Genomic DNA, 16,277 nt, shown 5'->3' with positions numbered 1-16,277 from the left:
TGAATGAAATCATACAGTATTTGTCTTTCTTTGTCAGACTTATTTCACTTAGCATAATACCCTAAAGGGACCCATCCATATTGTTGCAAATGGCACGATTTCATTCTTTTTTATGGCTGAATAGTATTCCATTTGTGTGTGCGTGCGTGTGTGTGTGTGTGTGTACCAAAGTTTCTTTATCCATTCCTCCACTGATGGGCACTTAGGTTGCTTCCATATTTTGGCTATTGTAAATAATGCTGTGATAAACATAGGGGTGCATATATCTTTTCAAATTAGTGTTTTTGCATTCTTTGGATAAATACCCAGAAGTGGGATAGCTGGATCCTCTGTTATATATCTATTCTTAATTTTTTGAGGAATCTCCGTACTGTTCTCCATAGTGGCTGCACCAATTTACATTCCAACCGATAGTGCACAACAATTTCCTTTTCTCCACATCTTCTCTAACCCTTATTATTTCTTGCCTTTTTGATAATAGCCCTTCTAACGGGCAGGAGGTGATATCTCACTGTGGTTTTGATTTCCATTTCCCTAATAATTAGTGATGTTGAACATCTTTTCATGTGCCCATTGGCCATCTGTATGTCTTCTTTGGCTTACTTTCTTATTCTTGACTCTTTTTTCCCTGTTGTCTATAGATGGAAACTGAACTGGAGCATTTCCATAAGCAAAACACACAGCTGGAGCTGAACATCACAGAATTGTGGCAGAAATTAAGAGCTACTGATCAGGAGATGCACAGAGAGAGACAAAAGGTGTGAGGATTTTCAGAGTCTGGCAGCTCTTGGATTCAGGAGCTGGCGCCTGTCTGCAACGGGCAGCTGGCTTCCAAGAGACAGAGCCAGCCCATAGCTAAGATACACCCATTTTAACTTGCATTCTTTACTGGCTCACAGCCCTGCCCTATTTCAGGCTCATGTAAATTTACATGACTGAATCCATCGGAGACTATAAAATGACTTTGGGTATAGTGATCAAGGAGGTGGGAAGCCAGTGTTACAGGAATGCTCACAACATTGGCTTGTGTGGCCTGGGAAGGAACATGCTCAGAGAGATCATCTGTAGTCGGTGGTTAAAGGCTTGACTACCAAAACAATGTTGAGCTAGGAGGACCTCAGAAATCACCTATTCCGGTCTGTCTATGTAATAAACAAGGAAAGCAAGGTCAGAGAGATTAGGAAATTAGAAACTTCACCCAGCACCCACAGCTAGTGAGCACATACAGAGCCAGGGCTGGGAACCCAGTCTTCTGGTCCTGGGCCAGGACTTGGCTGCACCCTCATCCCCTGGCACAGAGCACCTCGTAATGTTGGTAGAATCAGATTGAATTTTTCCACCCCTCACATTAAGGATTGACTCTGTACTAGGTAATACTAGAAGCTGCAGAGCTATCAACGTGAACTGATACAGATCCTGCCCTTCACAAACTGAAGAGGTTGACAGGTGATTTGTGGCATGTGCATAGTAATTATCAGCCAGCCAAGGCTGAAAATTATGGAACATGAATAAAGAGCTGTGGGAGTGAAGAAAAAGGAGAGGCTCTCTAGGTCAGGGGTAAGGGAAGATGGGTATCTGAGAAAGCATGATGGAAGAGGGAGGATGTAGCCCAAGTTTGCAGATGAACCAATCTGCTCAATTTTGTCATTATCTTCCCTACCCACTCACAGCAGCCCTCAGGCAGGAGAAACACTGGGTGAGCTAACAAAGGGGCAGGGAAGCCCTGGCACAGGGATCTGCAAGAGAGAATCGATGCTCTCCATCTTGGCTCCGAAAGGAGTAGGTGACCGCTTGCGCCTCTTTTAGTCTTTTAAGGCCTGTGGTCCTGGCAGGAATCCAGAGCCAATAAAGGAATCAGTGTGTGCTGCCTCCTAAAAATGCAACTGTTCAGGCCAGGGGCACAGGAGTTTTAGGGCCTCTCCCTCTGGGCTATGTGCCCACCCAGGCCTCTGGGCCCTGTGTGGCCCCTGGTGGTCAACGGTAAGTCCTAGATGAGGTGTCTCTTGTCCCTTTAAGCAGCCACAAGGCTGCAGCCCCTGCCCCTGGAGAATCCCTATGGGGTCAGAAGTAAACGCCTCTGCTTGCAGGAGCGGGACTTGGAGGCGCTGGTCAAACGGTTTAAGACGGACCTTCACAACTGCGTGGCGTACATCCAAGAGCCCCGGCAGCTGAAGGAGAAGGTCCGCGCTCTCTTTGAGAAGTACGTGCAGCGGGCAGACATGGTGAGCTCTGCCTCCCTTTCCGCCCTCCCCTGCCCTCCAGGCTCTCCCCTCCTTCACGGTGAGCCCCTCCTGCCCCATCAGGTGGAGATCACAGGGCTGAACTCGGACCTGCAGCAGGAGTACACCCGTCAGCGGGAGCACCTGGAGAGGAGCCTGGCCACTCTCAAGAAGAAGGTGGTCAAGGAGAGTGAGCTGCACCGCGCGGATTATGTCCGCATCATGCAGGTACCCGCACGCGACCCTCAGCTCCCTCGAGGCTGGGCCGTCAGAGACAAGAGAGCCTGTCAAGGGCCCCTCCAAGACCACTGTCCTCAGGGTTCCCCAAATGTCCAAGGGACCCACTAGCTTTCTCCAAAGCTCCTTCTTTGACCTGTCTCCTCTGACCCCCCAGAGCTCGTCCTGGCAGTGACCATGGCCCAGAGCCCCACCAAGGAGGTTTTCTAGGCATTTCCATGCCCACTCCTGCCCCTCCAAGGTTCGTTCATTTCTGTCCCATCTCACTTCACCAGCCACCTCTTTCTTTTTTCTACCCCCATCTTTATCCAAAGCACTCCTGCATCCTGCCTCACTCTTCTCCTTGACCCCTGTCCCCTCTGGACTTTGGCCGCGTGACTTTAGCTCTCCAAGTTACTCTCTTCCTTCTCCTCTTTTCTGTTTCCAGCTCTTGTTTCACCTTACTTTGTTTTGCTGCTTTTTATTCTGCTACCTGTATCACATGGTCCCTGCTGGCCAAGTTCTCTCCTGGGAACATGCCCATCTCCTCCCACCTCCTCCGGCTTTTCTGGTGCCTCAGGTCCCTACTCTTATCTCTCAGGTCCGGAGCCAACCACACCCACCCTAAGTGTTGGCCTCCCCGCACGCTTTAATGAGCTCTCCAAGCCCACCTCCCCAGACTCTTCCTAGGGCCATTCAGAGAGCCTAACCCCATTACTGCCACCTCCACTTACACACACTATCGGACTGCCAGGCAGGATTCTGCTGCCAATTTCTCTTTGGGTATCAGTATCACCTGAGGCAATTAATGTGACTTAATATCAAAAGAGAACATCAGAATCACATTTATAAGGCATGTACCTTTTTATGTTTCTGTTTCTTTAATGCTGTAATTAAAATGCTGGAATGGGGATGGGCTGCAGTTGGATTGAAACAAATCAGTTCCGAACACAGCTGGGCAGAGCACACTGCAATTCAGGCCAACCCCAGGCACGGCAGGTCTCATGCCACCTTACAACCAGCCCCTGCTTAAAAGCAGCCCACACCATCAAGCAGCCCACTGCCCAGTTCCTGAGCCATGAAAGCAGTCAGAGGCCCAGAGATAGGAGTAAATTCAATTGGTGGGACCCTTAGGCACCAGCAGCTGATACACAGAGCCATTGCTAAGGGTCTCGAGTGCTCCCAAGCATGGAGAGTCCCCGGGGGCACTGCAGTGCAGCCTGCGGGGCAGGGGGACCAGGGAGACTGCAGGAGTGGTTGTCACCTGGTGACATTGCTGAGCTCTCATCTGTGACTTGCCACCAGAGCACAGGCCTGAGGGGTCCTCCAAGGGTCCCTCTCTCCATGCCAACCAGACACCCAAAGCAAATGTCAATCCTAGGAGAAGGAAAAGGAAAGAGAGTAAAGACCACAGCCTAGGTGAGGATGTAAGCGTCAGCATGAGGCTGCTCAGGACAGGCAGAAGGGCCTCTTTTGCTTCCCCATTCCCCAGGGGCCACATGCCCACTCCTGCTGGGCCAGGGTGAGAGTCGGGGTAGTGGGAGCAGAGGAGACCCAAGCAGGGCTTCTGCCCAATGCTACCACTCCCTGGTGGCTGGCAGAGGGAGCCATCAACAGGGAGAACCCCGGAGAGTGTTTGCTCAAGCAACATTGTAAACCTGTGTGCTGCGGAGCCCTGTGGATGCACAGAAGTGCCACAGACAACTGCAGGGGCAAGAGGGGGGTCAGGACGCAGGGCTCTGGGTTCCCAGCACCTGCTCAACCAGGGAGACTCCTTGCTTATTGCAGTGGGCTCTGCGTAAGATTTTGTTTGGAAGACTTAAAAAAAGAAAAACTTTCAAAACTACTGTTCTGGATGATAAAAATTGTTTCCTTCTTTGGTCTTAAGGGCCAGGCAAGGTGGCGGGCCTGGAGAAAAGAGCACAGCCCTGTCTTGGTACAGACCCAGTTTACCCTCCTGCTGGCCGGTCTTGCTGGGGTTGGTGGGGGGGGGTCCTGAACTTCTCCAGGAGCCGCCTTCCTATCTGTAAGAGAGGAAGAAAACACCAACCTCAGCCAGTTACTGCAAGAACTGAGTGAGCTAACTAATGTCAAGCGTTGGCCACTGGCCCTGTACAGAACAGGTGCTCCAAAAATGCTATTTTCCTTCCCTTCTTCCAAGCAAAAGACTTACTCAAGAACCAAGGCAAAATCTAGTAGGAGAGCCTGGAAGGCCATCACAGCACAGACTGGGAGTGCCCATGGGCTTGAGGCACGGAAGACGGGACAGTACAGCTGATCCCAGAGCCTCCAGCGGGTGGCCCGGGGTGCCCGTTGCTTTGGTATGCGTTTGTAAGGAGCTGCATCTGCAGGTACCAAGGCCCTGACACTTAAGTCTCAAAAGGCTGAGGAAGGCTGGGGCAGACATGGCATCTGAGAGAAACTTGTTAGGAAACACAGGAAGTGAGGTCGCTGTCTCATTTATATGTTCAGATAGGAGCACGGGGCCTCCTCGTTCATTCTCCAGCATGATTGCCGATACTAAAATAAGAGTTGCAATGGAATACAAACATCTAGGACATGTACTTTATTCATTCAGGACACGTATTTTGCGGGCTTCTTACATGCCAAGCTGCAAGCTGGCCGTGGAGGATTCCCAGATTAATGTGATGGCTTGCCTACTCTCAGGGAGCTCACCTAGGGAACTTGAGCCAGACACAGATAAGCACTGCTCCATACAGCGCATCCAGGGTGGTAAGCTCACCGGAGAGGGGGGCTTCAGCTAGGGGGCATGGCATTTGAGCTGGGCCTTGAAGGGTGAGTAGAGGGGGTCAGGGAGCAATGGGGGAAGAGCCTTCCAGGCCGAGGACACAACCTGAGAACAGTCAGAGAAGAGAGAGGCCTGTGGGGTGTTTGGGAACCCAGGAATCCCCCGATGTAACTTTATTGCAGAGCATGGGGGCAGGGAGGAAGGGCGCTTTGAACGGTAGGTAGCTTAGGGTCACGTTGAAAGGGCTTTCCGTGTCACACAAGAAGCATGAAGTTTATTTTATAAGCTGGTGCCCCCTAAGGTTTCTTAAGTAGGTAGGGGTGTTATCTGTTCTGGAAAGGTTACTTCAATGGGCAGGGGGGAAAGACCAGTGGGGAAAGGCAAGTGGCAGGAAAACCCTTTCGAAGAAGACTCCCATGTTAAAGGGAGATGACAGGCCTCCGGAGGAGAAAGTTGTGATGTCAGATGTTTCAGAGCAGAGATGATGAATAGAAGTGTCTGGTTAGATGTGAGAGGAAGGCTGAAAGAGGAGTGGAGAAATGGTTCATTTGTGCAGTTAGGCAGATGGCGATCCCACCAACTGTGGGCTCTGGAAAGACGCCACTGAGTGGGGCTCCCAAGTTATCGGAATAAATCTGTTGCCTGCTTTTTCCACACTAACCAGACCCTGCTGCATTCTTAAAGGTGTCAACTCAAGGTAGGCCAGTAGGGGGTGCTCTAGGCATTTCCTTTCTGCGCCCTTCTCCCTCGGAGTCTGAAGTTCTGTCAGTCGGTTCCCGTGTGGGGCTCTCTGGCATTGCCCTCAACCAAAGGCTGGACAAGTCCTGGACAGCTTGGCGTAGCCTCTTTGTTCAGAAGCCTTTCTATATAAACAGACCTTAGTATCCCCGAGCCAGCCTCTCTCACATGCCCCAAGTCCTGGCGCTCGATGGACCCAGGTCAGATTTTCCCTGCCAGAGGAGCTGGCTGGGGGTCTGGAGGATCAGAGGGGCCTTTGTAGGCCGTCCTGACCAAGGGGGCATCAAGAACAGAAAGCTCAGCAAACCTGTTGCATTCACGTTTTGACTTCACAAAACTACCCAAGGCACTCACAGTTGACCTCAGTGTGGCCTCTGGACTCCTCAGAACACGGACCACCCCAGAAAGCCCTCTTAAGGCGACCCCACTTGTACTTTTCAGGGGCTCCCTTGGCCTCCATACTATGTGAGGTGTTGACGGAGGTGACCTACAGCAGAGGTGAGAGAGTGGAGTCTGGGAGGCAGCAGTCAGGGGCATCAAGGCACCTGGGGGCGGACGCCACCAGATTCGAATCCCAGCTCTGCCACCCATGCACGGCCTCGGCTTCCTCATATGAAAATGAATCCCATAATACCTTCCTCCTGAGGTGGTTGTAGGGATTAAACGAGGCTGTGTATGCAAAGTGTCAGACACAGTGCAGGAATCTAGTCCACCCTTGGAGTTGTTATCTTGTTATTATCATCGTCATCAAGCATTTGGCAGCTCAGATCCTGCTTGCTCCCTCTTGGCTCGGGGCCTGAAACACTCTTCCCTGCACCGCCCCTCCCCCAGGCTCCACAGGGAGGCTTCCTCACACTGGTGACCGCCCCACAGGACATCTCTCTGCACTGGATCCAAGCTGGGCCTCCCACGTCTGGCACAATAAGCACCTAATAGGCTTTCTGTTTTTATGAATGAACGAATGAACAGAGCAGAGGAATCGGGCTGCACTGCGTCCTGGGCCTCAATCACACTCTAGTGAGGCCTGAGTCGTGTTCTGGAGACCTGTCTTAGGTGACCAGCCTCATGGAGGTGTCCAGGGCTGGCAGTGGCGTCAGAAACATGCATATCAAAAGGTACCAGGAGGGCTTCCCTGGTGGCGCAGTGGTTGAGAATCTGCCTGCCAATGCAGGGGACACGGGTTCAAGCCCTGGTCTGGGAAGATCCCACATGCCGCGGAGCAACTAGGCCTGTGAGCCACAATTACTGAGCCTGCGCGTCTGGAGCCTGTGCTCCGCAACAAGAGAGGCTGCGATAGTGAGAGGCCCGCGCACCGCGATGAAGACTGGCCCCCACTTGCCACAGCTGGAGAAAGCCCTCGCACAGAAACGAAGACCCAACACAGCCAAAAATAAAATAAATATATAAATAAAATTTAAATCTGAGAGAACAGAGTTGATTAAAAAAAAAAAAAAAAAGGTACCAGGAGCCTGAAGTCCCAATCATGGCGACAGGGTTGTCAGGGTGGAGAGAATGGCAGGGGCTCCACGTGGGACCATTACAGTAGTAGAGGTGAAAGATGCTGAGAGCTGGTTATGAATGAACATGAGATTCAGTTCAGACACAAAGTCGACAGGATTGAGTGACAAAATGAATGGAGGTTGACCGGGAAGAAGTACCTAAAAATGTTTCTGGAGAGAACTGGGGAAATGGCACTTTCAGTCTCTAATCTTTATTCTGATTACTATTATTTCATTGAATGAAGCAGGGGAAGTGAAGCTAAGTGATGCCAGCTAAGAGGAGGAGTGGGGAGAGCCCCTGAGTGGGCTGGGGTGCCCAGGAGTTCCCTGTGGCTCTCCTAAGACTCCCTTCTGTCTGGTCTCCCCTGCTCAACATTTACCCCCTGGTTTGTAATTTCCTGGTTTACAAGATTCATCTTATTCAACTTGGTATCCACTGTGCTAGTTATCCATTTGCTTATCCCTTCCACAAATATTTACTGAGCACCTCTTACAGGCCAGGCAGAGTCCAAGGTCTTAGAATCCAATAAATACGTACTTAAGTGATTATGTCATGATATAAAGTCAGCATGGAGAAATTCCAGGGGGAGGAAACAGAGCATCTGGAAAGAAAATGTGGGCTATGCATCACCAAGGCCTGGGCTGGTTAAAAGGGTAAAAAATCAGAAGGAGAAAACCTGCTGACTTTATAGAAAAACAGGCACAAAGTCGAGCCTGCGAATGAGGGACTGGTAATAATTGGGCATTTCATCCAATAAGGGACTGGTAATAATTGGGCATTTCATCCGGAGAACATTTTTGTTTAATGAGGGAGAGTGAAATTAAGTGAAATACCGAAAATCTGAAGGTAGATCTGATCTGCCTAATTAAAAAGGCTCTGGAGGGAAGGACAATCGGAGTGTCTGCAGTTCACATCCCCATAACACAGAAGGCTTGTCCTGCTCGCTGACGGCAGTGCCTGGGATCACCCTGTCCTCTGGGCTCAGACTCCACACTCACCACTCCAGAGACAGTGTCCCAAGGGGAAGCACAGTTTGTTTCTGGCACAGGTTCGTCTTATGTAGATTTGGTCAGTGTTTGCCTTTGTTGGTACTCAGACCCTCGAGGGCCTTGCTACTACCCACAGCAGCATCTCCTGGGACCTGGTTAGAAATGCAGAATCTCAGGAGCAGCTCCAGGCCTGCTGAGTCAGAAGCCACATTTAACCGGATCCTCAGGTGATTCGTGCATAGTCCTATGAGAGGTGCTGTGGCGGACATGCTGAGCACTGAGGCCGTGGGCTCCAAGAGCAGAGCGGTCCATGGTGAGAGGGACGCCTCCATGGAGCCTCCTTTGGGGCTCCTGTGCTGAGTGTGAAAAGGAAGGCAAGGCAAGAGAGAAGAGACTGCTTGGTCCCAGAGCGCAGAGCCCCTCCACCTGGCCTGCAGCGGGCCCTGCCCCGCACACCTCTCTACTCCTCTCACCTCGCATTCCCGTGACACAGAACTGCTGCAGGTCACCCCACACACCTGCCGTGTCATTCTGTGCCTTTCTCCTGCCATTCCAGTTATCTGGGACCCCCTTTACCCTCTCCTTGGTAACTCTGTCAAGCCTCAGCCCAGGGGTCAGTTCCTAGGAGTCCACCCTAGTCATTCGGGCAGAGCTAAGTGCCTTTCCTCTGTGTCCCACTCCTCCATCCCAGCAAGGTGGCCACCTCACTAAAGTGTGCCCAGACCCCTCACTAAACCCTAAACTCCTCAAGAACAGAGGCCAAGTCTTACTTTCTCTATATATACGCCTCAGGATCAGCACAGTGCCTGGCACATAATAAGTACTCAATAAATATTGGATGGATGGATATTTATCAAACACTAACGAGAGAAGTGAACTTCCAGTGGATGTAGCAAATGTTAATTATCCATTTACTTTTCTTTATTCCTCAGTAAACCGTATGCTGCTGAGAGCAGAAACCATGTCTTATTTCTGTCTGCATCCCGGGGATGCAGCAGATACCATATAAATGTAGGTTCAACAAATGAATGGAAAAAAACAAAGTGTAGCACAGTACTTAAGAGCTCAGAGCTCTGGAGCCAGACTGGGTCAGAATCCCGGCTCTGCCACTTGCTATCTATGTAATTTGGGTAAGTTACATCACCTCTCTGTGCCTCAGTTTTCTCTACTTTAAAACTGTGGTTGTAATAGAATCTATGCATAGGGTTATTATGAAACTTCAATGCATTAAGTTCATGAAAAGTGCTTAGAAAAGCATTGTTGTTGCTACGGATGGGAAGAGCCTGGATGGATGGGAATGGTGCACACTGCCTGTAGCTAACTTTGCCAGAATCCACCTGAAGGTAAGTCAGCTGGTACCTCAAGAGGCTGATCCATGAGCCAGGATAAAGACTCATGCCGCAGTAGAGGCACCAGAGATGTAATCTGGGTCCAGGACCAGCCCTGACTCTTCCCCACACCCTTAGCCCCAGGCCAGAGCAGGTCCTGTGCCCACTGACCACTTATCCATCTACACTCACTCTCTCCTCCTTCTTCTCTATAGGAAAATGTCTCCCTGATCAAGGAGATTAATGAGCTCCGCAGAGAGCTGAAGTTCACCCGCTCCCAAGTCTATGGCCTTGAAGCAGCCCTGAAACTGACCAAGAAAATTCAACCACAAGACGTTCCAGAGACAGGTAATGTCACCAGTGGTCAAGAAAGATGGGCACTGGGATCCAGGGACCAATGGCAGCCGTGAGAGGTCTCCTTTTGGCTTTCAAAGCTGCCTCTCCTGAGTTTCCTCCTGTATCAGCTCATATCCATCCCATGGCCTCCTGGGCACCTCTGTATGCCACGCGCCTGCTCTTCAAAGGATTTGTGAGGACCCTACCACGTTCAAACACTCGCAAATCCAGAATTCTTGGGGTTAGCAAAGGTTTCAGAATTCAGAATCTTTCAGATCTTAGGAAGAACATATTATATATACTGTCTGGGGCAGTGCCCTGAAATCAAACACATTAGTATTTCTGTAGTGAAACATATGAATATTCGCACTAAACTTCATGAATTTTAAAATGCTTTCCATTTTTAAAGCTTTTTGCATTTTACAATTGTGGATCAAGGATTGTGGACCTGTACGAAGAAAATAAAGGCAAAAATAAGGACCAGAAACAATTTAAAGGGAGAGGGGAAAAAATTACATTAAAAATATTAAATGAGTTAGTTATTGCAGTTATAAAGTTCCTCTGAATTTCTGATAGCCAAGACAAAAAGGGAAAAAAATATGATGGTTTACATAGCTCTCATATGGGGAAAGGAAGTTTTTTTCTGGAGGAACAAACCTTTCCCCGGTACTAAGTTCTGTGAGAAACTAAATACATGGAGACTTACAAAAGGGATATTGAACAACATAATTGACAGTCTTTAACGGTAGGTTTTCAGACAATAAAAAAAATTCTTCAGATGTCCATTTCTTATCTGGACAGTCAATAAAAAACAAGAGTATAAGGTATTACTGTGGAAAATTAAGCCAACGTAGTTCAAGTATATTGTTTTCTGGTGGTTTACCTTCAGGAATAAAGCTTAGAAACCCTAATGAACTGAAACATTCCACAGATGTGGACTGGGTCTTTCAAATATCAGCCACCTCATGCATTATGGTTATGCAAGATATTATCATTGGTGGAGGGTAGCTGAAGGATACACAGGAACTCTCTGCACTATTTTCATAACTGTTTGTGAGTCTTGAACTGTTACAAATTTTATATATATATATATAATTGTTGTCTCATACACCATTGTCGTTAGAGTTGAAGTTGAGAGGGTAAACTCTGTGAGTAGTACCCGAAGAACAATATTAGCTCTGAAGAACTGACATAAGAGCACAGCATGCGTTAAAAAGACTGAGAACTTGGGAATTCCCTAGCGGCCCAGTGGTTAGGACTCTGAGCTTTCACTGCCAAGGGCCAGGGTTCAATCCCTGGTCAGGGAACTAAGATCCCACAAGACGCGTGGCACGGCCAAATAAATAAATTAATTTAATTAAATTAATCAATCTGTTAAAAAAAAAAAGAAAAAGACAGAACTTGACTTCTTGGAGGTGAAACCATCTTCAGTTGGAAGTGAAGCATAAATGTGTCTGTGAACAATCGCAAAACTTCTCTTTTAAAAAAATATTTCAAATATGCCCCAGCGGCCTAGCAAATAACCAGTTGAGACCTCCTCAGGATGCTGTATGATATAGCCAGGTTCTTCTTATTACTATGATGGAAACTATCAGACATAGACAAAAATTGAGAGAAATTCTAATGAATCCCCATGAATTCATTCCCTGACTTGAACAGCTGTCGCTCTTGCTTCATTGGCATCGCCACGCCCCACCCCACCCCCAGTTATTCCCTGCCACACCCACAGTAGATTATTCTGAAGCAAACCAAACATCATGCCACTTGTGTCATAGAGCTTTACTCAAGGGAGGTTTCATCGGTAATGGCTGAAGACAGGTACTACCAATTGTCTGCCTTGATCATGAAGAACCTAAGTCTGGCTTCTGGTTCTGAACGTGGGGCCTCCAAAACAAGTTAGCTCAAAATATACATTCCTATGTTGTTTAAAATTGACCAATTCAGTTAGTTTTGAAAAATTCTTTATCTGACAGGAGAGGTTATCATCCCCAACCACAATTTTAGTTTTAGCAGCATTTATATTGTCATTCACACAACAATTAACCAACAGGCCTAATAGACACACCTGCTTGGTTTTCAGTTATTAAAACCATATTATTAGAACGTCTAATTAAAGATGGCTAATTGAAAACCTACTAAAATGGCATAAATAAACCAAAGAAAACACAAAGGAAACAAGAGACGTACAATTTTGAAAGCTGGAGAATGGATAGATGAGTGGTTACTGACTTCATAGACTCGAGAAACCTGAATCCTAAGCCAGGAGTGGGGAACCTAGAAGAAACCTGATGAACCCCTGAAAGGCTCAGGAATTAGCAGAAGCAGCTATCTCTGGAAGTGGGGGTGAAGGGGTGGCTGAAAGCAAGAGGGGAAGTCTTTAAGAAGCTGTTAGATCTACCTAGTACCCAATACAGTGGTTAAAAATAGAACCATCAGGTCCATCATCATGAAATTCTAGAATACCAGAGTGCAAAGAAAAAAATCCTAATTGCGGGATATAAAGTCAGCACACAAAAATCAGTTGCATTTTTATACACTAACAATGAATAATTTGAAAAGGAAATTAAGAAAACAATTTAACTTACAATAGCATCAAAGAGAATAAAATACTTAGGAATAAACTTACCAAGGAGGTGAAGGACTACCTGTACACTGAAAACTACAAAAAACCACTGAAAGAAATTGAAGAATACACCAGCAAATGGAAAGACATCTTTTGTTCATGGACTGGAAGATTTATTAAAATGTCAATACTATCCAAAGTGATCTACACATTCAATGTAATCCCTATCAAAATCCCAATGACATTGCAGAAATAGAACAGAAATAGAACATCCATTCTAAAATTCACTGGGAGTCTCAAGGTACCCCAAATAGCCAAAACTCTTGAAAAAGAACAAAGTTGGAGGCCTCACACTTCCTATTTCAAAATTTACAGCAAAGCTATAGTAATCAAAACAGTATGGTACTGGCATAAATATAGACATATAGACCAATGGAATAGAATACAGAACCCAGAAATAAACACTCACATATATGGTCAAATGATTTTCAATGTGGGTGTCAAGACTATTCAATGAGGAAAAGACAATCTTTTCAACAAATGGTACTGGGAAAACTGGATATCCACATGCAAAGGAATGAAGTTGGACCCTTACCTTACATCATATACAAAATTTAACTCAAAATGGACCAAAGACTTAAACATAAGAGCTAAAACTATAAAACTCATAGAAGAAAATATAGGGGGGAAAATTCATTATATTAGATTTTGCAATGATTTCTTAGATATGACATCAAAAGTACAGACAACGAAAAGAAAGTAGATAAATTGGACTACATCCAAATTTAAAGCTTTTGTGCATCAAAGGACACTATCGACAAGTGTGAAAAGGCAGCCCATGGAATGGGAGAAGATATTTGAAAATCACATATCTGATAAAGGGTTGACATCCAGAATATATAAAGAACTCCTACAACTTAACTACAACAACAACAAAAAAATTTTGTTTTAATAAGCAAAGGACTTGAATAGACATTTCTCCAAAGAAAATATACAGATGCCTATAATAAGTATATGAAAAAAGCAGGCGGGGAGGTAAACAGAAACTAGGCAGAGGCGAGTGATGCAGGCCCAAGAAGGTGGATGGGCTGGTAGGTGGATGGGCTGGTAGGCTTTTGTGTGCTGTACCTTCCCAGGGGTGCTACTTTTCCCAGGGCTCCATGGCTAGGCCACAGCTTGACTGAGGAGATGGTTACCAGGGACAACCAGTAGCAGAAGGAGGATGAAGGGTCAAGACCTAGAAAAGAGAAGAAATCAAGAGCCTAGAAAGATCAAGAGTCTAGAAATTGCAGTAAAGGAGAAGAGGCAAGGAGCAAAGGAAGACAGAGAAGGATCCAGACTTCTCCTGGGAAGGATGGGATAAGTCGAGTACTCTGAATGCTGGCCCCATCAGGTCAATTAGAGGCCAAGGCAAGACTGGCCACTGGCCACTGCTGACCACTTCCTCTTTAAAATACTCTCTTCCTTGGCCACCATCATCTGTTCTTTTCTAGTTTTTCCTCCAGGGAAGGGGTTGGCAGAGGATAGGAAAGAGACCCCTCTTCCACTGAGAGAAGCTTGACTGTGGTGAGGGAGTTGGAGACACAGTTCCTCAGTGAAGAGGGTGGCAATGTCATCCATTAAGGGCAGAGGAGAGGATGGATTTGGCAATAATTTCTTGGATATGATATCAAAAGCACAGGCAACAAAAGAAAATATATAATAAATTAGACTGTCAAAATTTAAAACTTCTGTGCATCAAAGAACACAATCAACAGAGTGAAAAGGCAACCTATGGAATGAGAGAAATCATACAGCTAATAGGGGGTCAATGTCCAGAATATATAAAGAACTCCTACAACTCCAAAACAAACAAACAAACAAACCTGATTTAAAAATGGGCAAAGGACTATAGACACTTCTCCAAGAAGATACACAGATGGCCAACAAGCACATGAAAAATGCTCAGTATTACTAACAATTAGGGAAATGAAATCAAAGCCACAATAAGATACTGTGTCACACTCATTAGAATGGCTACTATCAAAATAAACCAAACCAAAAAGAAAAAACAAACAAACCAAAAAAAAAAAAAAACCCAGAAAGTAACAAGTGTTGGCAAGGGTCTGGAGAAATTGGAACCCTGGTGCACTGTTGATTGGAATGTAAAACAGTACAGCCACTATGGAAAACAGTAAGGTGTTTCCTCAAAAAATTAATAACAGAGTTACCATATGAACCAGAAATTGTGCTTCTGGGTTTATACCCAAAAGAAGTGAAAGCAGGGTCTCAAAGAGGATATTTGTACACCCATGTTCATAGCAGCATTATTCACAGTAGCCAAAAGGTGGAAGCAACCCAAATTTCCATCAATAGATGAATGGATAAACAAAATGTAGCCTATATATGCAATGAAATATTATTCAACCTTAAAAAGGAAGGAAATTCTGACATATGATACAACATAGATGAGCCTTGAGGACATTATGCTAAGCCAGACACAAAAAGACAAATACCGTATGATTCCACTTATCTGAGATACCTAGAGTCATCAAATTCATAAAGACAGAATGCAGAATGGTGGCTACCAGGGGCTGGGGGTGGGGGGACTGGGGAGCTGTTTAATGGGGATGGGGTTTGAGTTTTTCGAGATGAGAAGAGTTATGGAGATTAGTTGCACAACAATGTGAATGTACTTAACACTACTAAACCATACACTTAAAAATGGTTAAGGGACTTCCCTGGTGGGCCGGCCGCTAAGACTCTGCACTCCCAGTGCAGGGGGCCCAGGTTCAATCCCTGGTCAGGGAACTAGATCCCACATGCCGCAACTAAGAGTTCTCATGCCACAACTAAAGATCCCACATGCCACAACTAAGAGTTCTCATGCCACAACTAAAGACCCCACGTGCCGCAACTAAGAGTTCTCATGCCACAGCTAAAGATCCCACATGCCGCAACTAAGAGTTCTCATGCCACAACTAAAAGATCCCACATGCAGCAACGAAGATCCCGAGTGCCGCAACTAAGACCCGTGTGGCCAAATAAATAAGTAAATATATACATTTTTTTAAATGGTTAAGATAGTAAATGTTATGTTATATAGATTTTACCACAATTTTTTTTTCTAAGTAGGGCAGAGGAGTTGGAGTAAAGATTGAAGTTCCTAAGTGCTGCTGTGGGGAATGAGAGTTTGCTGACTATGGACATAAAGTCCGTCTGGGGTTGGAAACCAAGAACTTGAATCTCGTGTGTTACTTTTATCGGTAACGCGCAGCAGGCCAGATGTGAAAGTGGCGACCCTGGATGCTCAGATTATCTTGGATGTAGGCTGGGCAGGGTACCTGGGGCAGAGGGACGAGGCATCTAGATGGGAGAAGAAACTCACTGTGGGTCTACCTGGTCAGAAAAGGAGTGAATCTAAGAGGAACCCATTTGGTAGGTAAAGAATGGAGTTGTCCAGGAAGATGAGGTCTAAATTCAGTCTAAGAAGAGGTGAATGGAGCGCTAGAGTGAAAGATCCTGGGCGCGATGAGGGAGGGAAAGCCACAGAGTGGGTGTGGAGCTGGCATGCAGGCCAAACAATTAATGTTGAGAGTTTAGCCTCCTGAGGCCAGGGAGTGGGGTGAGCCGTGGACCCTCGTGGACACCAGCATCACC

The 16,277-nt window shown here is 46.6% G+C and overlaps 1 protein-coding gene across 1 annotated transcript in view; it reads left to right on the top strand.

Moving 5' to 3' along the window:
- The window catches only part of CFAP57 (cilia and flagella associated protein 57), a 75,348-nt gene that overhangs the window by 58,368 nt on the left and 703 nt on the right, over positions 1-16,277 (top strand). The window contains exons 18-21 of the mRNA XM_061184008.1: positions 642-758; positions 2,088-2,222; positions 2,304-2,447; positions 9,955-10,087. Of these exons, the coding sequence (XP_061039991.1) occupies positions 642-758; positions 2,088-2,222; positions 2,304-2,447; positions 9,955-10,087 (529 nt within the window). The remainder of the gene's footprint in view (positions 1-641; positions 759-2,087; positions 2,223-2,303; positions 2,448-9,954; positions 10,088-16,277) is intronic.

Source organism: Eubalaena glacialis, chromosome 3, assembly GCF_028564815.1.
Source record: "Eubalaena glacialis isolate mEubGla1 chromosome 3, mEubGla1.1.hap2.+ XY, whole genome shotgun sequence".
In the NCBI taxonomy this organism is placed as follows: Eukaryota; Metazoa; Chordata; class Mammalia; order Artiodactyla; family Balaenidae; genus Eubalaena; species Eubalaena glacialis.
This window is presented reverse-complemented; position numbering and strand designations above follow the sequence as displayed.